This window comes from Rhinatrema bivittatum, chromosome 1, assembly GCF_901001135.1.
Source record: "Rhinatrema bivittatum chromosome 1, aRhiBiv1.1, whole genome shotgun sequence".
Classification (NCBI taxonomy): domain Eukaryota; kingdom Metazoa; phylum Chordata; class Amphibia; order Gymnophiona; family Rhinatrematidae; genus Rhinatrema; species Rhinatrema bivittatum.
In genome coordinates, this window is record NC_042615.1 from 764,133,804 (window position 1) to 764,161,381 (window position 27,578).

The 27,578-nt window shown below is 43.4% G+C and overlaps 1 protein-coding gene across 1 annotated transcript in view; it reads left to right on the forward strand.

The window, feature by feature from the left end:
• The window catches only part of ALPK2 (alpha kinase 2), a 311,543-nt gene that overhangs the window by 41,630 nt on the left and 242,335 nt on the right, over nucleotides 1-27,578 (forward strand). The window contains exons 2-4 of the mRNA XM_029579517.1: nucleotides 3,607-3,731; nucleotides 12,790-12,907; nucleotides 15,488-17,183. Coding sequence (XP_029435377.1) covers nucleotides 3,626-3,731; nucleotides 12,790-12,907; nucleotides 15,488-17,183 — 1,920 coding nt within the window. The 5' untranslated portion in view covers nucleotides 3,607-3,625. The remainder of the gene's footprint in view (nucleotides 1-3,606; nucleotides 3,732-12,789; nucleotides 12,908-15,487; nucleotides 17,184-27,578) is intronic.

Below are 27,578 nucleotides of genomic sequence, written 5' to 3' on the forward strand. Positions count from 1 at the left end.
AATCCTGTGCCTCCCAAGCAGACTGTGTCATTTTGTTGAAGAAGACAGAAGACCTAAGAAAGAAGACATCTGAAGCCTGGACATCAAGCCTGGGCCTGACTTTGGGCCGAGGACCTGGCATTGGGCTTGGCCTCGGCATCATGCTTGGGTGCAGGTCGGGCCCCATCATCAGGCCTGCATCCAGGCATGGGCCCCGTCATCGAGCCTGGATCTTGGCCGAGGTTCTGGTGTCAGGACACATTCTCCAGACCGGTCCCCAGCATTAGACTTGGGCTTGGGCCCTGGCCTAGGACCATAACCCAGTATCAGCCTTGAGTATAGGCCAGGACCCCAGCCTCAGGACCCAGCCTCCAGATCAGGCACCAGCATCATGCCTGGGTACAGGCCTAGGTCAAAGCCGCAGTCCTTGTATCAGGACCCAATCTCTGCAGTGGGCCACAACATCGGGTCTGGGCCCAGGTCCTAGTCTCGACTGAGGACACAGCATCGGGCCTAGGCTTTGGCCAAGACTTTGGTGTCACACTGGGCCTGGGCCACAGTTCCTGCACTGAGCTGCAGCTTATGCCTAGGTGAAGCTGGCTTCAGGCCTGGGCCTAGACTCAATGGATCAATTTTTTTCTTTTCAAACAAAATGGGAAAACCAATGAAATTTCATCGGATTTTCAATCATTTCACCTTGAGAACGAAATGAAATCGGAAATTTTGTCTCATCTCCTATTTCATTTCTCACATATGTCCAACCCTAAATACTCACCGTTCTTCTGGATTGGTGCCAAGGGATGAGACTGGAGGGCCAAAAAAACCACAGAATAATAACAAGAAAAAGCACAAAATATTCCACTCTCTCTCTCTCTAAAATCCCAAGTCCAAGAAAAAAACCATAGCTTAGAGACCAACTTGGTGTTCAAAAGAAAAAGTTTACTTCAATTTGTAAATTAAAATCCATGCTAGGATGGTGAAAATCAAAACTAACATGAGGAAAATAAGAGTCAAAAATGCCTCTTCTCCTTATAGGTCTTTGCTCCCTTGCACCTATATCAAATAGTCCTTTCCCTCTTAGGGTAGGATATCCCATTGTAACTCCAATATTTAAATGTAGGAAAGGATGGAAAAAAATCCTCTATGTCCAAATCTAGAATCTCAAAAATCAAGAGCCCTCCAGTCACTCCTGCTGGAATGTTCAAAATCTCTACTCTCTTCACCTCTTGTTTTACTCCTTCGCAAGAGAAAATCCACATCCAATCCATCCAGATGCTTGGGGTGGGGGGGGGGGGGGAATCCCTTCTGTAAGATGCAAATTGAAGTCTCAATATATCAAAAATCTTCCAAAATCCAAAGCTACTCCCATGGTCTCCTCAACTCCCAAGCAGAGAAATCCTCTATCTTCCTGGTCAGTTCACCTGGGGGATTGCAAAAACCTAAATCACATGCTAAAAGGACATTTATAGTCCCCTTAAGCCTTCCTAAAAAAAGCTGTGTACAAGTGCAAAGGAGGATCCCCAAAAATTGCCCACCCCCTACTATGCGAGAATAAATAGAGCAATCGCTAAGTGACAGGCAAAGCCAGGTTACAGAACCTAGCATTATGTACCTGTAGTTGGGATTATTTTTCCCTGTGTGCAACACTTTGCACTTTTCCACACTGAATTTCATCTGCCATTCAGATGCCCAGTCTCCTAGTCTCTCAAGGTCCTTCTGCAGTTCCTCATAATCCATTGCTGTTTTAATCATTTTTTATAATTTTGTGTCATCTGCAATTTGATCACATCACTACTTGTTCCCTTTTCCAGATCATTCTTGAATATGTTAAAATGCATTGGACCAGTACAGATCCCTCTGGCATGTCACTAATGATCTTTCTCTAGTTAGAAAACTGACCATGTTAGTCCTACCCTCTATTTCCTGCCTTTTAACCAGTTCCCAATCTCCTATTCATATTAAGTTTTCAAATGCCTCATGAAGCTCATTTTCATTTAAATAATTTTGCTGTTTAATTTCTATGTAATAATTCTGTTTTCTAAAATATGGCCATAATGTCAATTTCTGAATCTGTTTCATGGTTTATTTCTTATTGGAGTAGAGATTTTTTTTCTTCCTTTTCTTTCTCCTTCTTTTCTTTTCCTTTCAATTTCTTTTTTTGTATCATGTGGCCTGTGATTATACTGCAAAGGTACTGTCCTCCTGAATAATAGCCCAGCTTTTCTTAGAGCCTCCTACCAGTGATACCTACCAGAGAGTAAAACATTATTGACACACATAAAGTTCTAAAGATGACTTTATAATGAATGTGCAGGTGCCCATATGCATGCATATGTGAGCACAAGGTCCCAAGAAACAAACCGGAAAACGGTCTGTCGAAGCCAGAAGGCACAATGAAAACAAGATAGACCTGTCACCTTAGAGTGGACATATTTTATTTGTACAGTATTGCAAAGGTTAAAAAAACCCAACTCTGGCCAATACATACATACAGTGAGCTTCCTCGGATATACTTCCTGCAGTAATGAATCAAAACTGACTTTGCTTACTGACCAGATGCTGTTTCCAAAACAATAATTAAGAAAACAATCAATAGACGCTCTTGATTCTCGAGAAGCCCCTGACGCAGCCATTGTGCGAAACTCGGCCAGAGTCGGACTTTTATTAACCTCTGCAATATTGTGTGAATAAAATATCTCCACTCTAAGTTGACAGGTCTACCTTGTTTTCATTGTGCCTATGTGAGCACAAGTACCCATGCGCTAGAATTTTGTATTGTCTGTCCAAGTGTGCGTGCATTTTATAAAATACACCCCAATGTGCACGTGTGCTCCTAATTTTAAACACAGGCATGAGTAGCTGCTAATCACACATTTTCTGAAGCAAATGTTGGCTTTTACACGTGCAAGTGAGGAAATTTTATAATATGCACATGTGCAGAAAATGTGTTTCACCCAGAGCCTTCACCCCATCTGTATTTGGCTATAAAGAGGCTTATTGTGACTTACGCCTGATATATAGCAGAAGTAAATGGGTAAAGTTAACAATCATATGTGTGTTGCTTGTGCTGGTTATAAAATTGGAAATTGTGCACATAACTGCTAGCCCTGCCCTGGACCGCTCCTGCTCTGCCTCTGCCTCACCCTATCCTGCACCACCAAGCCAGTTTTTTAAACACATTGATTTGTTCATGCACCAGTACCTGTGCATGTATGTGTGAGGTTTATAAAAGAGATCGAACATGCATCTGAGCTTTATGGCGTGCACATCTCTTTTACAATTCACCCTTAAATGTGTTGCACCTTTTTAGGATGAGCATGCAGCATGCATTTCAATACAAATGCATTTTTCCATCAAACCATGACACCATCATCTAGAGAAATGTTTTGCTCTATTTAGAGGTAAGATTTTTAATTGCTGTACATTCACATCAGGGAATAAAAATAGACCTAACTATGTAAGGATGGAAACAATTCTACAGCTCTCCACTGCAAGGACTTTCTTAAGATATAGAAACTATTCTTCTCAGCTTATTAAAAAATATTTATTCTACCTTAAGACTGATGGGGACAATAAAGCTGGAAGATTTAATATTCAGTCCTGATTCCTATTTTCTCTATGTTTCAGATCTGTTTGACAAGAAATAATGGCTTTGCTGCCCTTTCAAAAGAGCTCACCTCATTTTACCTCATCTCTGCATTCCCAGTCAGTACCTGAGAATTCCAAAGTCAGCCTTTCCTGCGCGATATCAGGTACAAAACTATCATTGCTCCTTCAAAAACCCGAAATTTCTTCTAGTCTGGGAAATGGTTGAATGAGGGCATATCTGAAACTTGTGAACAGTAACACTATCTGCAAGGCTTCCACCCATGTTTTCATAGTGTCAGCCAGGATGGTCCATATTCAGACACAGTCTGGAAAGCAAAGTTAGCTGGCTACATTTATCTGACCGACTTTGGAAGTATATTCAATAGTGCAGCTAACTTTAAGGCAGATCTTTGGCCTGACCAGTCTTATCTGGCTAAGTGAACTGGATAACTCTGAATATCAAAGTTAGCCGGATAATTTTGCCAGCTAACTCAACTCCACCCATTTACATGCTCCTAATTTATCCAGCTAAATTCTAGCCACTTAACTTATTTATATAGTTATTTGATTCATATTCTGTTTTCCAGCACTTCAAAGCAAATTACATTCAGGTGCTATAGGTATTACTAGCTGGCTAGAATTTAGGAAGATATGTGCCCTAATATTCAATTAGTTGGCTATCTTTTGAATTAGCCAGCTAAATGATTTTGAATTTGGACTTCTACATTTCACAACAGGACTTAAGTTTTGAAAAGGTAAGTGAATGCATGAATGTTTATGAGAGATGAAGGGATATGCATTCTTTTGGCTTCAGCCTTCTAAAGAGAGGCATTACTGAACACAAATTTTAGACTTGTGCTGATTCAGTCATTTTTCTTTGTCCATGCTGTATGCTTTTAGGAATGAAACATGACAGCAGGAAAAGGCCATACGGCCTATCTAGACTGCCCATCCCCGCCAATGCTCCATATCTACCACTCCCTCAGACATCCCCTGTGCTTGTACAATGCTTTATTGAATTCAGATGCTTCCCTTATTTCCACCACCTGCAGAGGAGGCTGTTCCATGCATCCAGCATCCTATCTGTAAATAAATACTTCCTTAGATTATTCCTCAGTCTACCTTCTTTCACCCTCATCCAATGAACGCCTTGTTCCAGAGCCTCCTTTCCAGTGAAAAAGATCCACCTCCTGTGCATTGATAACATTTTTCAATATCTCTCTGTCTCCTTTATCTTGCCTTGCCTCTTGGGTATATATGCTTAGATCTTTAAGTCTGTCCTCATATGCTTTACAATGAAGATTAGATCACTGACTTTAGTAGTCACTCTCTAGATTGATTCCATCCTGTTTATAGCCTTTTCTGTGCTATAAACTGGGAAAATTATATTGCATACTTTCTGTTTTTTATATTCCAAGAGAAAGCAATGTAAGTCATTGAAATTCTGGAGAACGGACTTTTATTCAGGCCATAGTAATATAAATGAAAAAAAAAAAAAAAAAGCTTAAGGACATAAAAGCATAACTGAATTGATTAAGATTAATTTCCAGTTCCAGGATCTTAGATTAGATTTTGTTTTGCATTCCTTCCAGCATAGAGTAATTTTATTTATCTATGATGATAGTGATGGCATACATTATCTCTCACCTCATATAAGATAATTGAACGCCACCATTTTACTTTCCACTGTTATAAATGAGCAGTAAATAGGCAGCAGGCATGTTCTATAAAGAAAAGACTGACTTGAGACACGATATACATCATGCTGCTCATGACAGCAGTAATAAAATGTCTCTCCATGTCAGTTGGATTGTATCTAAGTCTAACCAAAAAGTCTTCAATGTTCAGCTTGGAGGTGGCCCCTTGTCCTGGAGCAGTGGAGAACGGCTCCCTGGTAGGGACCAAGAAGCACCTGCCCCCAGGGGGTGGAGCACAGGAGGAGACAGAGGTTAGGATGAGCTTCACCACTGGAAGCCCATGGTCCCTCCGGGTGGAGCCCGTAGGGACCCGGGCCACTTGGACTTAGGTGGACCTCGCAGGGTCTCCTGGAGAGGTAGTAGAGAGGCATGCCCACGAACAGCAGGGGAGCACGGTCGGACTCGAGGCTGTATGTCTGGTGGAGCAAGGAAGACCAGAACAGCGTAGGCGAAGACAAGGCAAGGGACAGAGCCAGAATCAGGAGACGTGGTCAATGGCAGCCGAGGTCAGAATCCGAGGATCAGTCCGAGGAGTAGTCAATGAGGCAGAGGTCAGGTTCCAGAGGTCAGACGAGGTCACAAGGCAGGCAGAGGTTAGGATCCAGGCAGCAGACTGAATTGTCAAGGAGCAAGCAGAGGTCAGTACCAGAGAGATAGTCCGAGGGTACTACCTGGGGAGACAGGACAGACAGATGCTGGAACAGAAGGTCACTGGAACAGAAGGACACTGGACAGGGCTGGAACAGTAGGACGCTGGAACAAGGCTGGAACAGTAGAATGCTGGAACAAGGCTGGAACAAGACTGTGAATGCAGAGGCAAACTAGTACACATGTAGTGCCAACCCGAAGGAAGTGCAGGCAGGAACTTCCTTATATTGAACTTTCAATCAGAGCGTACCATGGAGCTAGGACCCGCCCCTGGCCCAACAAGAGGCCGGGCGGTCCACGTGCGCGTAGGGGCGTGGCCAACACCACTGGAGACAGTGCACAGTGGAAGGCCCGGCGACCGCCAAGCCTGGAGGAGCTCGTGGCTGCCGCTGGGGAGGCCGACCCATGACCTGCAGAGGAGCTCGCGAGGTGAGCAGGCCCGTGTGTGGGCCGGGCGCGGACGGGGCACATAATATTCAAAAATAACAACTGATTTGAATTTGTTTCTGGAGGCCTGCTGCTGCGCATCATATATGACTTCAACCTAACTAAAAGGCATGCAGCAAAACAAAAGTATCCATAATAGAAAGGAACCTACGCATGGGGATGGCAATTTTGAAACTCCATGAGCTTCATGCAGCCTGCAGGGTACTTTTTTCTCAAAAAAAAAAGTACCCAGCAGGCTGCAGACTTTTGGAGTTTCTTTTGAAAATCCTATGACAGGATGGTGCCATGGGGATTCTTTACCCCACAAATCTTGCAGGTGAAAACTACGAAGGATGAAGAACACACAAGGATTTTGAAATGAAATCTCTACTTATACTTTATTGAGCATACTACAACCAGTGCTGACCCTTTTCCCGATGGGGAATAGTAGACATGCTGTGGACAGGTCAAGTACTTTTCCCTTCCTAAGGGTGGTGGGAAATTTTCAAAATGGAAATCCCTTTGAAAATTTATTCTGAAAATGTTTTAGCATATGTTTACTTAAAACTGTAGAGGTCCATATTCAGCTGCCTATGGCTCAGCTAATTAGCCGGATAAATTTATCCAGCTAGCTTAGCCCATACATTCAGTGGTGTGGATAAGTTTATCTAGATCACTTTAGGACAGGTCTATAGGTTGACCAGATAAGTTATCTGGCTAACTCTGAATACTGGAGGTAGCTGGATAACTCAGCTCTTCCCAGTTATACCTCTGGAATGCCCTTAACTTAGGCCTAGATTCATCTTTTTGCTATATATAGCACCCGCAATAAAAAAAAAAAAAAAGGGACATGGTTAGGCTAACACCAAACAGGATTTTATCACTTCTGAGAGAGAGAGAGAGAGAGAGGGAGGGGGAGAGAGAGAAAGAGAAAGAAACTGCCACTGAGGGGCTCACAAAAAAGTTAACTATTTATACCACTGTAAGAGGGGCCACTAGTAACTCTGGGTGAGGTTTATGTGGTGGAGTGTGCTCTGGGGACAGTTTTACATACACAGTCATACGTATGAACAGAACACTTACCATCAGTGAAGATTTAATGTGATTTGGAGGGATGTAAGGTATAAGAAGAGTAGATTTGTACACTTTACTCTCTACCTACTTTGAATGCAGCTCGGTAGAGAGAACATAAAGGGTCATTTGTGAGGAGCAGAATCCTCTTGTAAGGTGTCAGAAGCTGGGAGAGATACTATGGGGCCTGTTTGTTTCCTCACTCCAAATGACATCAAATCTTACTGAGGTGTACTGTGCTGTTCGTATGTCTTAGTCTGCATGTAAAACTGGCCCCTAAACCCTATACCACCACCAACACCTCACCTCAAGCTATTAGCTGGCCCTCCCATAGGCATATAAATAGTTGAATATAGTGAAGGCCTCCCCAGAGGCTCTCTCTCTCTCTTTCTCTCTACTCCACTTCACTCCCTCTCCCCTCCCCCTCCGTCCTCCTTCCCTAGCCCAGAAATGGCCAAAATGCAATTTGCAATCTTCAACCCTAATTGCGTTACGGCCATTTTGGGCATATCGCAAGCTTAACACCAGGAAAAAAGGTGTAGTTATTTCTGGAGTTAAAACCATGAGATAGTATGCATTATACTATCACATGGTGTGATATTGTCCCTCATTTTCATTAATCCTGCCCAATCCCACCCCTTCAAAAACTTTGCATTTGCGCCCAGCAATAGTGCGATTATTGCATGTGTTAACGCCATAATGCATTTTGATGAATGATTCTGTTAGTTTGTAATGTAGGTATCAAACGTTTGTAAGACCCCAACATGAATTCATGTTTCTGAAATTGCCTGCTTCAGAGGAATTGTATTCTATTCCAAGCTCACTCGTGAAAGGTCCCTCTAATGCTCAATGTTCAAAGGTCACTATAGTAAGCATTAGAGAGACCTTCCATGAGTGAGCTTGGAATGGAATGTGTGAAAACTTAATAATTTGCTCCAACATTCCGGGTATTATGATAATCTCTTTACCATGCCTTGAGATTTCACTTTAACAAGAAATATATATAGGAATAGATTTTAAAAGCGTGCATGGCCTACATGTGCGCTCGCTACCCAGCGCCCGCACATATATGCCCGATTTTAGAACTTGTGCGCACAGGCGCGTGCAAGTTATAAAATCAGGGGTCGGTGCGTGCAAGGGGGTGCATAGTTGTGCACCTTGCACGCGCCGAGCCACGCTGCCTTTCCCCGTTCCCTCCTTGGCCACTCCGAAATTGGAGCAGCCTGGAAGGGAACTTCCCTTCCCCCTAACCTAACCTTCCCACCCCTTCCCCTAAACTTCCCGCATCAGCCCTACTCTAACCCCCCAAATTATTATCTTACCTTTTGCGCCTGCCTCCAGGCAGGCACAAGTTGCGCGCGCCGGCAGCTTGCCAGCTTGCGATCCTCTGACACCGCGATAATGGCCACTCTGTCAGAGTGAGGTGAGGTGAACTTACCGGCTGCAGCTCGCGTCATGTCCTGCTGCTCAGCCATGCCCTCGAACACGTTCAGTCCCAGCCTCTCGATTAATCACTCCTCCATCTGCGTCAGCTGGACTGGACAGGGCGCTCCTCCTCTGGTCAGGCGTTGGTATTTGGATCTCACTGCCATGAGCTGGGCCTTAATGTCCCTGTATCGGTGGGCAACCTGCTCCCCATTTCTTAATACACCTCTCCGCCTGCTGATGGACTGTGCCATATTGCACCATATCTGCCCCTTCATTGCCTTGGACTTCTTGTCCACCCGGTTGCCAAACAGCAGGGGATAGTTCTGTAGGACCCCTGTGATCACCAGGTCATTCTCCTGTGTGCTGAACTTTATGGCCCTTAGATGAGCATGTGGTGCTGGCTGGCTGCCTGAAGGGAGTGCTACTTCCTCTTCAGGAAAGGTGGTCTCCCTTTCTTCACTTTCTGTCCCGCTCCCCTCTTCCCTCCCTTCCTCCCCCTCTGAACCTGCCCTACCAACTCCCTTCCCTACCCTGCCCTCTCTGTCTATCCCTACCCTGCCCTACTCCTCCTCAGAATTTGCCTGACTAGACCCTTCCCCCTCCCACACCCTCCTATCCCTTCCATGCTGCCTCTCTCTACTCCTGCGCCTATCCCTACTCCTACTCTGACTCCTTACCGTGCCACTCTTGCCCACATCCTCCCTTTCCCTCTCTGGCCCCCTTCTCCTCCTTTCCTGATGCCTCTTCTCTCCTCTCTCCCCATGCCTCTCATGTTCCATTCTTTCCATATCCTCCAAGCACATCTCCTTCACACCCACACACCTCCTCAGCCTCAGCACACACACACACACACCTCCACAGCACACACACACACACACCACCTCACCACCTCTACTCCTCAACACCTCTCCACTCCTCTTCACTACCTTCTCCACTCCTCCTCACTACCTCCACAAAAAAAAAAACAGACAAACTTGACTAAAAAACAAAAGCTTTCACTCCAGCAAAGATGGCAAAAGACAAAGGTAAATGGAAACAGAGGACAATAGCAAACAAGACAATACAATCAGTAATCACTATAAATCTCTAAGAACCCACCAACACCTACCTTTTCTAACCAAACTCCTGACACACCCTTAAAGAGGAATGTGTAGGAAGACAGTATTTATAGTGTGCCAAAAAATATCATGCTGCATTATTTAGCTATGCGATGAGGCAGGCCGGCAATTAGAATAGACACAGCCCTTTTTTATTGCACGCAGTATTCTCACGATAAACATCGCAAAATGATGAGCTAGGCCTAAGATTGACAGCTATAATTCAATAGTGTGGCTCACTATTGAATATACTTCCAAAATTAGGTGGATAAGTTTATTGGGCTAACTTTGCTATCTGGACTGTGTCTGAATATAGATCTCCTGATGAAAAAAATATCCAATAATTAAAAAATATTCTAATATTTCCTAAAAAAACAATAAAATATTTCAAAACAGCAGAAACATCAAATTACACCCAATAATTAAAACTAATAAAGATTATAAAATCTGCTTTCTATACCTGGGATCTTTTGACTTCCATTTACCCTGATATTGTCAGGGATTGGGGGAGGTAAGGCCCCACAAATTTTATCTTCTCTCTCTCTCTCACATACACACACACACACACACACACACAATAAATATATTCATTCTCTCACACACTCCCTCTCTCATATACACACCTTTGCTCTCACACACACTCCCTCTCTCTCACATATACAGTCTCTTTCTCCCTCACAGACATGTGTACATACCTGTGAGATCCTATGTGTGTGACACATAGGCTCTGAAAGGCATACAGACTCAAAGGTAGTCACAGACACACACATACGCAAACAAGAATACAGACTTTCACATAGACATATACACAGGCTCTCTCTCTCACACACACACACACACACACACACATATGCACACAGGCTCTCAGATACACACGTACACAGGCTCTCACACAGACATACACATGCATACAGGCTCTCACACAGATACACATGCATACAGGATCTCACACAGATATGCACACAGGCTCTCAAATAGGTACACATGTACACAGACACACACAGCCTCCTTCTGACTTTGGACCATGGTAGAATAAGCTCCACCACAGCCTGGGTTCAGGCCAGGGTGGACTAAGTTCCACCATGGCCCATTGGTCTTCTCTGAGCTGGGGGTGGCGAAGTGGAATCCCCCAGGCATGCACAGTTTTGCTTCTATGTAGATTAAAGGCCTTTCCATATTTTAAGCCGCTGGTGGTTTTAGCTCCACCAGTGGCCCACAGCACCTCTTTCTCTTTAGCTGCAAATGGGTTGAAGTCTGTCAGCAGCCCGCAGCCTCTCTTCTTTTAAGCCGCTGGCGGGATGGGCTCTGCTGGCTGTCCCACGGCCTTCCTGCTGCCACCGCCCTCCCAGGTGTGCCACTCTGTGCAAATGCACACTCTGCACACCCAGTCACGCTGGACCTGATGATCAGTTATTTGTATAGCCATATAAGAAAATAGTACCAACCAACAGTGAGTCCAATGCCAGTTTAAAATCACTTTGACACCAGTCACAGGGCCAGGAACCATTGCCACTGTAGGAGCAGGAGCAACTGAGGATCACTCCTATTTCTTTTTCCTACCAGGACAAGATAGAGGCCCCCCACAGAAAGGGTTGTGGATGTTCCAGGCCCCAACTGATTTATTTGGTGTGAGAGGGGGATCAGAGGGGTTTGTAGAAGCCCTGGTAATGCCTTAGAAAATGGCTGTTGGGGCCCAGTTTCTGGTCCTTTGTATGTATTTTTTAATGTTTATTTCAGTTTGGCAAACAAATCAAACCAATATAAACATTACATGAAACAAAAAAAAATGAAATATAAACTAAAATGAAATTATTTTGGTTGCACATTCCTATTGTGCATGAATTTGGCAACGGTAGTTCCCAAACTTTACTACTTTTTTTTTTTTATCTGTTTAGCTTTTGGCTACACTCTTCTGCTGATGAGGCAGCACACTGGCAAACTCTCCTTGATATTTGCTGACAGATGTTAGACTGTGACCGGTATTTTTTTCATTATTATTTTTGTCACTAACTTGACTCCCTGCTCCATTTCCCTTTTACTCCCTTCCAGTACAGTGCACTTGCAGCAAGGAAGATAATTTTGGGGCAGGCAATTCTGCTTGCTTCTGACTAGTGGGCACCTAGATGGTCAAGTTTACGATCTGTTTAAGGGTTGCCAGAACATATCAGAGCTGGTGCCAGGGCAGTGCAGGTCCTCCAGAACCCTCCATTAGAAAGATAGGGAAGAGAAGAATAATTAAAAAAAAAAAAAAGCATCCGTGATAATGGCGCTGTAAAAGACAGAACAAAACAGCATCCTTCTTCAAACAGTAATTACAAATGTGGAAGACTTTTACTGTGAGGAGCTGAGAAACCATAACTGCATTAGAATGGTGAGATTCAGGAATGGGAAGAGCAGACTAGATATTTTGTGGTGGATTCTTAGCAAAGAAATTCCTTAAAGTTTGAAACAGGAATCGCAGGGGCAAAATGTTAATCATTAACAGGGCCGCTACAGTAAGGAGCGGTAGGGAGAGCTGCGTTAGTGCCGGGCACACCCGCGGTTGCCGCACGCACAGTCCGGCTCACCCTACCGCTCGATACTGTATTTAAATAGCTTGCAAATGCAAGCTGCGTCCAAGAAGCGTCCGTGAAGCGGAGATAGGAGATACAGAAAGGGACTGAATCTCATCAGGCAGCAACTGAGATTTTGTGAGTTGTGAGTAACATAGACAATGCTCTATTATTTACCCATGCTCGCAAGTGTTTATTTAGGACTTTATGGTTTTAATAGTGCATATCAAAAATGGTAAATTACAAAAAAAAAAAAATAGCCAAACAAAATATACATTTTCTTCTTTTTTGTCACATAATCAGGTAATCTGGAACCAGAGCTGATTCAGTATAAGAATGGCCCTCAACGTAGGATGCTGAGTGGGTTGCCAAGACAGGAACTGCAGCAGGGCCAAGTAGTGCATACACTGAATTGCTTCAGGTGAGCTGTCAAGGCTTCTTGCCTTTGCTTTTCTGTTCCTTCAGACAGTCCTTCAGACAATGAGTGTTTTATTCCCTTTGGCTCCAGAATTCAGAATGACTCTAGGAAAGATAAGAGCTCATCTTAAGGAGCTGGGTTCACAGTTCACACACTCTTCCTGCATTAGGAATGCAAAACTTTCCACTGCTGCAAAACACTTGTCAGTTTTATGTTATTGCAAATCATAGGACTGTTCCTTGTCACATACACATCAAGGCTTGCAGCTCATGAGCAGCTGTTTCTAAATCATGCTTTTGTCCCCACTGTGTTTTCCCTCTAGTGCTGTCCATTGTAAAAAATAAAAAAAATAAAAAGTACAGCAGAGTTGAGCCCTACAGTGGGGGCAGAGCAAGGTTTCAGAGATGTAGCATTCAAATGAAATTATCTACTAGATCTTGGTGTTACGCAGAATGTGGATGTGACAGGAGCTGTGTGCAACTGCTATTTTGTACCAAGGAGGATGAATGTGAATGCAGGTTACTTATCCTATTATCAAGAATAATGATATAGGGAGAGATGACACATTTAGAACTTAGAGCATCTGTCTCTTCCAAAAAAACTCCATTTGCTTTTCAAAAAAAAAGGTAAACTAGAACACAGGGAGTGCCTAAAGGTATTTTGAGAGAGAGATCTAGAAGAGATTGAATGGGGAGCAAGGTTCAGTGGCTTTACAGCAGTTTTGATGGGGTTTTTTTAAGTGCTTTTATATTAATTTATAATTTATTGTATGACCTACTGTCTCAGTTGCTTCAATTCCACAGGGAAGGAGGCTTAGCTGGGTCATAGGGTCTAATCTTATTATTATGATGCTTTTATAAAGTATTGTGTGTTGTTATTTCTTGAATGTATGAATTGTATTTTATGTGTTTGAACTTATTTATGAATTGTTTATTAATTTTGTAAGCCATTTTGGGTAATCCAACATTTTGGGTTAGACAAGATAAAAATAATTTCTTGATAGCTTGTACACTAGATTTTCACTCCTTCTAACAGTCTATTTACAAATTACATGAAGGAATATGATGCAGGGACCAGATTGACTCTGCTGTGCTATAGGATGATTTCCCATGTTAACAAATAACCAACCAAGCTTTTTATATAAAATCCGCTAAAATATACCCTTTGTGGAAGCTCCTTAGGTCTTCTGCCTTTTCTTTTAAAGGAGAAAGGATGTTATCTAGGAGAGAGAGATTCTTTAGTTTGAATCTCTTCCAAGCTGGCTGGGAAAGGGGTGAGGGGGAAGAGAGAGTGAGAGAGTGAGAGAGAGAGAAAAAAAGGAGAGGGAGGGAGAAGGAAGGAATCGAGAGAGAGAGAGAGTTCCAGAATAGCTGTAACTTCTATTACAATATACAATCTTTTTGTACCCACTGAATTTGAAAACCAGTTAAACCAGCTTTAAACTACAACATAATTGTATTTTGTTTTCTTATGATATATATAGAACCATCTTGTAACTGATTGCCTATGCTGAATGACTCAGATTCTGAGCTTCCTTACTTCAGCTCAACCAAACTTTAAACCAATCTCATCTCCGTGCACTCTTCCTGTGGGTCTGGTACTTCAGAGGGAGGGGAAACTTTGACTCAGAAGGAGGGAGAGTCTGGTGCTTCAGGGGGAGGGGGAGATGTTTAGCTGAAAGGGGAAGGTCCTCTACCACATGGGTGAGCATGTGATTACAATAGGGTTGTGGAGAAATAGGGATGCCCAAGATGAGGCTTGTACTTGCTCCCAGTGGGAGTGAGAGGGATGCCCTGGCAAAAGCTTTGTATTTCCATGGGAGGGAAGAAGGGAGGAAACCCCCACTGCTAAGTGACCCATTTGGACCATTTGGCAGTGGGGATTTTATTTATTTATTTATTTATTTATTTATTTATTTATGTTATTTATTTATAAGGTTTTATACACCGACAGTCGTGTGGAACAGTACGCTGGTTTACAAATAACAATTAAAGATGGAGAAATTACAATGAACAGGGAGAGGGGAAGGGGAAAAGGCTAGAAAGAGAGAGAGGGAGAGTAACAGAAGGAAAAGAGAGCTAGCGATGGAAATTTAGAGGAACAATTATATGGAAAGAAGTGGAAACATAGCCTTTATAAGTGATTACAAAAAACACGAATGAGTAAATGCAAACTTACATTATATACAATCTTATGATTACAAAAAAGAAAAAGCATGGATAATTAAATGCTGGTGCACAGAGGCTAAATGACACTTGGTCCTAGCAAGTATTAACTAGCAACCATTTACCACACATTCAGTAAATAGTGTGGAGGGTGAACTGAACAAAGCATGTTACTTACCAAGCATTCAGTAACCCCTCATTTCTTTATTTGCATGTGCAGGCTTGCAAAGTTTTGCATTCTCACACTAACATCTTAAAAGACTACATTAACCTTCACAGTAAGACCTTTCTGTACAGCATTCTATTTTTAGTGTATACAAGATGACTTGATCATGCACATTAATGTTTATTGCATAGGCCTGTTAATGTTAAAAGTTTTCCCCATTGCAACCAATGCTATTTTTTTTTATTACCCTAGGAGCACAGAACAAGAAGCTGTCATTTACCAAGTCTCTGCAATAAACAGACCAGGAATGGTCAGTGGCTCCACTATGATTGAAATTACAAAATCTATAATCTGCCAAACGATGTTTCAAAAACTACAAGGAAATGCAGGAATTAACCCAAGGAGCAAGGAACATTCAGATCAAGATGAAGGTAGATCAGAAACAGACCAGAAAGAGCAACATTTTATGGAGAAAAGAAGCCCTTCCAAAGAAAGCATTCATTCTACTTGCATTACCTCATATTTTGTAACTGAAGAAAATAATGATTCCCCTCTTGAGACCCTTTTGGAAACAGAAGAGTTATCTTTTCTACTCAATCACTCTTGTGTTCTGCACTGCTTCAAGGGCAAGATGGATGTTAGTAACATAAATAAGTTCCAGAAAAATACTTACCGAAGCAATATGCCAATAACTGCAAGAGGTTTGATTTGGAATGAGTGCCACTATAGACAAATATATTTCAAATCATTCAGTCAAATTGACTGCATGGATAATTGTCATAATACATACAGCTTTATGACAAGTCTGCTCGGTGAAGAAAATGACTCGTATGAAAGCAGTGACTCTAAGATACTTCCAGCTAAGAATACACCACTGCCATCCAATTACTACACAAGCACCTTTAAGGATGCATCTGAAAAATGTAATCGTAATGTTGAGCTCCAGCCAGCAAAAAACCTGATCACAGCTGCTAAGCTTTTGCCAGATGACCTGGACCGTTTGGAATGTTCTGATGTTAGGATGGATTACTCTAAGGGCACCTGGCTAAGCACACTGCAGTGGAAAGGGGCTGAACTTTCCCTAGAGAGTAATCAACATGGCGAGATGGGACTGACTCAGGATCCCTTTATTGGGTGTGATCACTTCCTCAGCAAAGCAGCACGCCCATCTCAAATGTCAGGTAACATTGTGGTAAAGAATACCACCATTCGCTTTTGTGATAATCACTCAAAGTCCACGGAGGAAGGTGTAGGAGGAGACCTACCCACATGGATTCAGTCAGTCTTACAAACAGAGATGGTTCTCATCCTTGGGCAACACTACAATGAAACTTCCACGGTGAAAGCCAGGACAACGTGTAAACTATCTGGAGCTTCTCTAGCTATTCAAAATGATTGTACGAGAACTGAAGAAGGAAACACAGAGAACTCCAGATTTGGAGATATTTATTTTCTCATTCAACAATACATGGTTAGTTTAATTAAGGAGATTGATTCTTGTCATAGCTTAGCTGACTCTTCAATAGGACAAAATTCAGCCATAATGACAAGAAGAACAAATTATGCAACCAAAAGAATACAAGACTTGGATGGGATTGTGAGACATTTTGCAGAAGAAAAATGCCAAGAAGTCAATGATGATCTGAAAGAAAGTGCAACAGGGATTGTACTTAATCTGGTAGATGCCAAAGGCTACAGAAGGCATACATTAAATCAAAGCAACATGGAAGATTTATTTAAAACTAGAACTGATGGCCCCAAAATTAGCAGACAGTCCTATGGAGAAGGTTGCGTCTCACTCAACTGCCACCAAACAGAAACAGAAAGCTTGCACAGCTGTTCTGATATTCTTTGCATGAAAGGAGATAAAAGCTGTAACTTTGAAAAGAAATGGGCTAGCGGCTTCTCTGAGCTAAACCAGGAATCCCTTGAATGCACTGTGCCTATGGTAAGCAAAACACTTGTGAGAACTTTTTCTGTTTTCTTAAGTTAGAACATACATTTTTGCACCTCTATATACAAGTAATTCCTAAGATATTATTTGCTGGGCATTGATTGACAGCTACTGCTGTGGGAGAATACTGCTTTTGAAAAAGCCTCAGATAAACAGTAAAGCAGCCCTAATTATAGCAAAGGACTGACAATAGCAATGGAGACTGATGGGGTTCAGGAAAGCTGATGTTTATCCAAGTAGTACTGTAGATGTGGTAAGTATATCAAACATATCTTCCCAATAGAAAGACACAGATCTAATTCTCCTTTGGTAGTGTTTATGTTCACACTGGATGAGTTATTCAGGGAAAATAATACTTCTCAAGCAAATTTCTGCATTTTTATCTTTCATTTAGTGAATTTTCTGGTGAATTTTACCAGGAATTATAATAAATAAGTACATATTAAAAGGTGAATTTTCAAAAAGATGCATGCATAAAAATTAGCAGATGCAAACAAACATAGTACATATTCGTGCAAATGCTATTTTCTAAACCTCAAGCATACATGTGCAAGTAATGATGCATGAATAAATTTGCTCATATAAAAAAGGGCCGGCCAGGGGCTTTCCTTACAAGTTGCTATTTTATAATCTGCCAAAGCAACACGCATATGTATGTTTCCTGCGTATATTTACACCTGTGTAATGTGTTCTATGATGTAAGTGAGAATAAAATTCTTTATAGCCAATTATTGCCTGGGTGAGAAATATAAATAAACTGAGGGAAGTTCAGGTTGAAGAACCAGGAGGGTATCAATGACCTAGGGATGGACTGGCTAATGTAAAACTGGTAATTTCCTTCGTATATGCACGCTTTAAAATTTGTGCCCATAAAAATCAATAAGTGCTATGGAAAATACACGTCACATCTCCATGAGTAATGTTTAAAATAGGGAGCGCAAATACATGTGTTTCACAGATAAGTTTCGTTTTATCCCGATAAGTCTTAAGAAAGTGCTACTTAGCCGGATAAGTAAGATAGTTGGATAAATCTTCAAATGCTAGTTATCCAGCTATCTTACTTTTCCGGCTAAGTAGCATTTTTCTTTTACTTATCCAGCTATCTTACTTAGCCAGATATGTCTTAAACGGTGCTTCTTAGCTGGATAAGTTGCGCATTTTGAAAATTTCCTGACCTAGTGCCAGTTTTGAAAAAACACACCACATATCATGTTGGGTAAATGTAAGCATATTTTATATTGTATGCACAAATGCACACACACAATATAAAATATATGTGCATGTGCATGCATCCATATAGCTGTGTATGTAGATTTGTATCACTATGCACTTGTTTTAAAGCTATCCTCTCTGGTATTTGTTTATTATCATTCCTGTTAAAATTAGCCAGTAAATTCACTAAATGAATGCCAAAAATGCAGAAATGTTCTTGACAGGTATACTTAGTACATTAAAAAAAAAACAACATAGTGCAGGGTTTCTCTTTGCAAATGTGCTTGCAGGCCCATGTGGGTACAATGTGGACCACCAGTTTGGAAGCCCATCAATGACAAAATTGCCCCCCCTAGTGACTAGACTCGGATGTACAGGTACCAGATTCCAAAAGGGGCTGAGGTCTGTGGCCACTAGCGAAAGACTGTTTGCGTGATGGCTAGACTACATAGAGAAACATAAAGTGTGGGGGAGGGGAGGCGAAGGGAAGATCCTGGCTTGTTGTGAACTCCTGGAGCTGTAATCCAATAACTTAATGGGTAGGACAGTTTTCAAAGGCATTTACCTAGCAATGAGAGGTATTTACCCAGGTGAAGTATCCTAACTAAAATTGCCCTCCACAAATGTGGTTCACAGTAGGGGTGGGTTCTGCAGCAAAAAAATAGACATTTCTATGGACGTGTTTACATCTGGAAAGGAAAAAAGTGTGCACTGTGCATACATTCAATTTTCAAAGGCACGTGTCTCCATGCCAACCAGCCGCCCACAGAAATAACAGCTGCAGAGTATGCAGATGCTATTGACGTGCATATTTTGTACTTGCAAATTTTCGAGAAATATTTTATTTTTTAAAATTTGCATAAAATATGGACAAGCTGAATATGGAAGATTGAAGATAAAGGTATGTGTATGCAGTAGGTACTGACGTGGTATACTGTGATCATGCTGCTTTCAGTTTTTATTCAGTAGAGCCTGCATGATCTGATAATGCTCTCCTAATGAGCCACTAAGAGATGTGTTTGAGTTCTAGCGGAAGAATTGTACGTTTGCTGAATAGAGATTAAAGTCTGGCTGGATGTTATTGCTAAATTTGAGGATATTTTGCTTAGTTATATTCAGATGAAGTTAATCCTTCTACCTGCGTTAACTCCAGAATTGAGGTCAGCCAGCAACGAGGGAGGATTATACTGAAGCTGGCACATTTCTTGTTCCACTGGGAGAACCAGTTGTGAAAAAACCAGCAGTGAGTACAGGACGTCCATGGATAATTCGTATTTCGCTCCTGAAACTGTATTATGCCGAAACGACTTGAGTCGAAAACTGATTTTCCCAATGGAAACAATGTTATACATGGAGGATTGGTCCCAACACCAAAGCCATGACAGTCCTTTAGCTTAAAAAAAAACAAACTAAAAACTAAAAAAGTTTTATTACTGAACTTAAGTTGAAAGCCTGAGAATTTATAACATAACTTGTCTGCCCCCAGACACATTTAATAGGGAGAATTGCTTTCACAGAAGAATTTTCACAAAGGAGACAGGGAGACAGGAAAACACAGGCATTCCACATTTCTGTCTGGCATTTTCTTTCCCCTCTTTCCCTTCTCCTCTTAACGAGTATTTTTTTGGTCTTTTTATTCATCCTTTTCTCTTTCACCTCCTGACTATGTACTCTTTTTGCTGTGCCATATCGTCCCTCCCTTTTCCTGTTTTTTTTCCCTTTCTTCTTTCAACAATTCCTATCTTTCTCCTTTTCACTCCTCAGCCTTCTCCACCTTTGTTTCTTTCATTTCCCCACCCCCATTCTGTGAATCTTTGCAACCATCTTTCCATCCCCCCCCCCATCCCACCACTCCCTGCTCAGCCTTCTCTCCTCCTTATAGGTCCAGCAATATCACATGGGCCAGGGTGATCATGCAATTCCTGACCACCAAGGCGATCCAGGTGGCCCCCATCCTCCCACTGCCCCCAAGAGTTGCTCTGAGGTAGGGACCAGGTTGGAACATGGTGGGTGGGAGCATGGGGACCAGACTGGAATTTGCTGATTTCAGCCCAGTGCCTCCTGGAGGCTGAGCAGAAGGAGCCAGCTCTGGATGTGCTGATGTCAAGTCTTGGTGCCAGATGCACTGATATCAGTGCCTGGTGCCAGGCTTAGAATCAGAAAGTGAATTGGATGTCAGAGATCTGGAACAGGGTGCAAATTTAGCAGAGATGTTGGTTCGGAACATCACAAGTTGGGCAATATAACAAAGACTTACTGCATTACAGAATTTATCATGGCTGATATGGTTAATGAGACTGTAAGAATTACTGCATGGGAAAACCAGATGATAAAGGGGTGATTCATAACAGTATATATTGATGCTGATTGGTTCAAAAGAATTGTCCATATTAAACATCACTCAGTTGCTTCATGTCTTACTGTAATTTCCATGAATGTTTTGTTACGATAAATAAGAGGATGTCTAAACCACATTCAAGAGCAAGCTGTTATTATTAAAATGCAGAGCATTTGATGATCATAGTAAGACTTTTGTAGGATTGGCCTATTGGGACTTTGAGTATGCTCTAGTGGGCAAGTCAGGGCCATCACATGGGTTGGTGTTGGACACAGCAGCCCCATGCTTGTGGATCGTCTGCAACCAACACCAGGCCCCACAGTAGTTCTTCTGCTACTGGAGGATCTTCCCCAAGGCATCCTGCTCACTTACAAGTATATTTTAAATTGGCTATGTGCGTAAATTTTCGGGTTTACATGCATGGCCGGGCCTTTCATGTGCCACGCGCATTTTACAACGTACCAGGCCCGAGCATATACCCTGGTACGCGCTGATGTGCTGGGCCTCTCCAAAGGGGCGGGCTGGGGGGGGTGCAGTCTTGGCGAGGAGGGGGCAGGGCAGGGGGTGACCAGGACAGCGCCATTTAATGCTGTTCCAGGGAAGCGCGAGCCAGCAGCTGGCCAGCATGCGAAGATTACTTCTGCTCCAGAGGAGCAGTAAGTATTAAAATAAAAAATTGGGGGAAAGTTAGGTTAAGTTTAGGGGGCGGGGAGGAGAGGGGAAGAAGGAGGAAGGTTAGGTAGGGGGGTAGGGAAGTTTCCTCCAAGTCCGCTCCTTAATTGGAGCGGACTGGGAGGGAACTGGTTGAGACCCGATTGCGTCGCCAGGCATATTTTGTGAAAATTACCCCCTCCCACATGCAAATTTTAAAATCCGGCATACATGTGTGCACGGCCATCACATTTTATAACATGTGCACGCCGGTGCATGTTTGTTATGAAATCGGCGCGTCCATGTGCGTGCGCCAGGCACCACATGCACATAGACGCACGCACGCTGCTTTTAAAATTAACCCCTAAATTTTCATGATGGCAGCAGCTGCTACTGCAGTGGTAGTGGCAGAGGCATTATGGGCCTCTTCCTGCAGATCTGGTGAGGTGGTACCCTTCTCCTCCTCAACCATCGCTGTAGCATTGGGAAATACTTATGCCATCTCCCCTGCCCTGCTGCTGCTTCTGCTGGTGGGAGGCAGCCAGTAAATCTCCCACTAAACCTGCCACCAAACCTGGCACTGTTCTTAGCTGCTGGATCCCCTCATGCTTGGGTCTTGGTAAAAATAATTAAAATAAAAAAATTGCATCAGAGCCTTCCAACCCAATCCTTCTCACACCAATGGCCACCACATGAGCAGCAGCAACATGTAGCCCACCATATTCTCCTGGATTCCCTCTGACCACGTGTAGGAAAAATATATTTTTTTAATTATGTGAAGGGGGAGAAGAGTGAGTGAAAAGATGGGAGTCAGGGACCCTATGTCTGAGTGTTAGTGAGTCAGCCTGTATGTGAGGAAGCATGTGTGTGTTTGAGTCAGTTAGCATGTGTAAGGGAGCCTCTGTGTGAGAGAATGAGAAAGTATCAGGGAGCCTGGGTGAGAGAGAGCATGTGAATCAGGAAAGCCTATGTGACAGCATGAGAAAGCGCACAACAAATCAAGCCGCATATGTGTGAGTGTGAGGGAAAGCATGTGAGTTAGGAAGTCTGTGTTTCATCATAAGAGCGCGCATGTGAGTCAGGGAGCCTGTGTGTGAGTGTGAGTGAATCAGCCTGCATGTAAGGAATATGTGTGTGTGTGAGTGAGATCATGTGAGTCAGGGAGCTTATGTGTGAGACATTAGAGAGAGTGTGTGAATCAGGGAACCTGTATGAGAGAGTGGGTCAGCCTGTATGTGAGGGAGCATGAATGTGTGTGTGTGAGAGTCAGCAAGCATGTTTAAGGAAGCCTGTATGTGAATGTGCGAAAGAGTATGAAAGACAGGGAGGCTATGTGCGAATCAGTATGAATGAGTCAGCCTGTGTGTCAGGGAGCATGTGTGAGTGCACACTTGTGAGTGACCTTATTAGAGAGTTTGTGTGAGAATGAACATGTGTATTAGTGTGAGTATTTGAGAATGTTTGTGTGCATCCCCACCCCCAACTAATCCATGACAATCTCATGGTGATTGGAATGAAATATTCCCAGGTATTGAGAGTGGAGAATGTTTTTTTATCCTATTAGTTTTAATAATTAGGTGTTATTTGATGTGTTCGCTGTTATAAAATATTTTATTGGTTAGGAAAATTTTTTAAAATTTTTATATGCATTTTTAATTATTGGTTGTTCTATTCATCAGCAGTTTTGAATATTTTTTTATTAGTATGTTTTTACAATTATATATAGTATCAAAGCAATGGTGGTAGATAAAGACCAAATGGTCCATCTAGTCTGCCCAATAAGTGATTTATGGTAGTAACTTCAGCATTATACTGTTGCGTGTCCCGGCTGCACTGGTGCCACGACCAGGCCTGCTTACCTAGTGCTTCCCTCCACGAGCTCTAGGCACTCCTCTCTCACTGCTGCAGCCAGCTCATGGCGTCCTCTGCACCTTCTCCTCTCACCTCCGTCTTCGCAGGCCTCACAGTGGAGCTCCCATCGGGGCTCCGCATCCTCGGTCCCGCCACCTAGGCAGGCATGGGCGTGGCCCGAGCTCCCTCCTTTAAAGGGCCCAGGGCGGGAACCTCAGGCCAGATGCCTCCCAATGACGTCACTTGAGCATCACTTAAAAGGCGAGTGTTATCTGCAAGAGAGCTCCTGAGCGCCAGCATTCCTCCCTGGGACTGACTTCCTCCTTGGCGCGGCCCCGCGTGAATCGGGACGAGGCCACGCCCCCTTATGATGTCAGACGCCGATGGAGGTCTTGTTCTGCGCGGGAAGGCTCGGGTATTTAAAGAGAGTTTTTTTGCTTCTCACTGCTTCGGCCACAAATGGTTCTGGTTTGCTGTTTGCTGTGATTCATCTTGCTTGCTGTTGCCTGACCTGATCTGCCCTTGGATTATCGTTGCCTGCTGCCTGCCCTGACCCAGATTACCTTGTGGATTATCATTGCCTGCTGCCTGCCCAGACCCAGATTGCCTCTTGGATTATTCTTGTCTGCTGCCTGCCCTGACCTGGACTACCTTTGGATTATCGTTGCCTGCTGCCTACCCTGACCCAGATTGCCTTGTGGATTATCGTTGCCTGCTGCCTGCCCTGACCCGGATCGCTTCTTGGATATAATATCTGCTGTTTACCCTGACCTGGACTGCTCATTGGACCACCCTGTCTGCTGGCTGACTCCTGATTGACGTCCTCTGTGTCTCTCTTCACCTATTCCCGCCCCTTATGAAGAATTCGCAGACGTCTTTAGCCAACAACAGGCAGAATCACTACCACCTCATCAAGACTACGATTGTACTATCGACATTCTTCCAGGGAAGGTTCCTCCCAGGGGCAGGATTTATGCTCTATCTGAACCCGAATCAGCAGCTTTGACTCAATATATTCAGGAGCACGTGGATTTATAAGACCTTCCACCTCACCTGCCGGGGCGGGATTCTTTTTTGTTAAGAAGAAAGATGGATCTTTGAGACCTTGTATTGATTATCGGGGGTTAAACAATATCACCAGGAAGAATAGACACCCTATTCCTCTTATTTCAGAATTATTTGATCAGATTAAAGGAGCTCAAGTCTTTAACAAGTTAGCTTTGAGAGGGGCTTACAACCTAATTAGAATTTGAGAAGGAGATGAATGGAAGACGGCCTTTAATACGCATGATGGACATTATGAATACAGGGTAATGCCGTTTGGACTTTGTAACGCTCCTGCCATATTTCAAGCCATGATCAAGGATATATTTCGTGACATTCTCTATTCTCATGTTATTGTCTATTTGGACGATATATTAATATTCTCCGACAACATGGAACAACATCAGAAGCATGTGTGACAGGTTCTTCAATGCCTCAGAGAGCATAAACTTTATGCCAAATTAGAGAAGTGTAAATTTCATAAGAACCAGTTACCATTCCTAGGATATATTATCTCCAATAAAGGGTTATCCATGGACCCGGATAAACTCAAAGCCATTTTGAACTGGCCGCAACCTACAGGATTAAAAGTTTTACAAAGATTTCTGGGATTCACTAATTACTATAGACAATTTATTCCAGATTTTTCTTCATTGGTGGCTCCTCTGACTGCTCTTACAAATAAAGGAGCACCCATTCAGAATTGGCCGGAGGAGGCGGTTCAGGCCTCTTGGAACTTAAAGAAAGAATTCATCATGGACCCTTGTCTTCGGCATCCCGACCAACAAACCTTTTATTCTTGAAGTTGACGCTTCTGCTGTGGGGGTTGGTGCGGTTTTATTACAGCCAACGGACGATGGGAAATTGGTGACATGCGCCTTCTTTTCAAAAAAAATTTCATCAGCTGAGAAAAATTATACCATTGGAGATCGGGAACTTTTGGCCATAAAATTAGCCTTTGAAGAATGGCGTCATCTCCTAGAAGGTTCCCGACATACTGTAACTGTCTATACGGATCATAAAAATTTAGACTACCTAGTGAAAGCACAACGGTTAAATCCCCGGCAGGCTCGGTGGGCACTTTTTTTAGCAGATTCAATTTTGTCCTCCATTTTCGACCTGCACAAAAGAATTTGCGGGCGGACGCTCTCTCGAGAAGCTTTAATCTTGATGATATGCCTGAACCTCCCCGATACATAATAGACCCTGCAAAAATTCTGCTCGTCACTACATTTACGGTCCCCATTGGTAAGACTGTGGTTCCCAAACGTCTGAGGTTAAAAGTGCTGTGTTGGGCACATGATGCACAATTAGCAGGTCACGCTGGGATTTCTCGTACCAGAGATCTGGTATCTAGACATTATTGGTGGCCTCAATGGAAAAAGGATATCAAGGCTTATGTAGATTCCTGTTCTGTCTGCGCAGCCCCGAAGAGTCCTAGCGGAGGCCCTTGGGCCTACTTCAACCATTACCAGTTCCCAACAAACCGTGGACCCACATTGCCACCGATTTTATCACTGATCTTCCGGCATCAGACAATAATACTGTAATATGGGTAGTGATAGACCGTTTTTCCAGAATGGCTCATTTCGTCCCACTTCCAGGACTACCCTCTGCGTCAGAATTAGCTAGACTCTTCATTCAACTCATTTTTCGCCTGCATGGTCTACCTCTTAGCATTGTTTCGGATAGGGGTGTGCAATTTACAGCTCGATTTTGGACAGAACTGTGCAAACTTCTTAAGATTAAGCTTGAATTCTCTTCAGCCTATCATCCTCAAACTAATGGACTTACAGAACGTACGAAGCAATCCTTAAAGACTTTTCTTCGATCTTATGTCAATAAACGACAAGATAATTGGGCCTCTGTTCGTTTGGGCAGAGATATGTCACAAACAATCATCTGGCTCAAGCTACGGGGAGGTCTCCCTTTTTGTTGTTTTTGGAAGACACCCACGGCTCCCGTTACCCATGGCCACTTCTTCTATATGTCCGGCTGTCAACAATACCATTGAGCCTATAACTAGCTTATGGAGAGAGACACGAGCATTACTATTAAAAAATGTCGGTAAAATGAAGGTCCAAGCGGACAAAAGGAGAACTCCGGCCCCTCGATTCCAGGCAGGAGATATCGTCTGGTTGAGCACGGGCAATCTTCGATTGCGCATGCCGTCCTTGAAGTTTGCACCTCGCTTTATTGGGCCTTTCCCTATTGAGAAGCAGATTAATGCTGTAACCTTCAAACTGCGGTTACCTTCTTCTCTGCGCATTCATGACACCTTCCACGTTTCCCTGCTCAAACCTGCAATTTTTTCTTGGCCCTCCAGAAGGAGGACGGTTAATATGCACTTCATACAGAATGATAATCAATTTGAGGTTGAGGAGATTTTGGATTCCAGAAGATGCAGGGGACAACTACAATATTTAATTTCTTGGAAGAACTTTGGACCCGAAGAGAATTCGTGGGAGCCTGTTCATAATATCCAGGCACCTCGCCTGCTCAAGAAATTCCATCAGCGTTTTCCTCTCAAGCCCAGACCTAGGGAGAGGAGAGGAGGGCCTTGCAGGGGGGGTACTGTTACCTGCAAAAGAGCTCCTGAGCGCCGGCATTCCTCCCCGGGACTGACTTCCTCCTTGGCGCGGCCCCACGTGAATCGGGACGAGGCCACGCCCCCTTATGACATCAGACGCCGACGGAGGTCTTGTTCTGCGCAGGAAGGCTCAGGTATTTAAAGAGAGTCTTTCTCCTTCTCAGTGCTTCGGCCACAAATGGTTCTGGTTTGCTGTTTGCTGTGATTCCTGTTGCTTGCTGTTGCCTGACCTGGTCTGCCCTTGGATTATCATTGCCTGCTGCCTGCCCAGACCCGGATTGCCTTTTGGATAATTCTTGTCTGCTGCCTGCCCTGACCTGGACTACCTTTGGATTATCGTTGCCTGCTGCCTGCCCTGACCCGGATTGCCTTGTGGATTATCGGTGCCTGCTGCCTGCCCTGACCCGGATCGCTTCTTGGATATAATATCTGCTGTTTACCCTGATCTGGACTGCTCATTGGACCACCCTGTCTGCTGGCTGACTCCTGATTGACGTCCTCTGCATCTCTCGAGAAAAGATAAGCGGTCACCTGTCTTGGTTCCACGTATACCCGTAACAGCGAGGCTCTTCCCACGGTTCCTCACCTTGGCAAACGTGTTATCAGATTTATGTGACGTTAGTTGCCATCCTGTGTTCCTGCTTCCTTGATCCTGTGCTTGTTCCAGTGTTCCTGCATTCCTGTGTTTGTTCCAGTGCTCTGC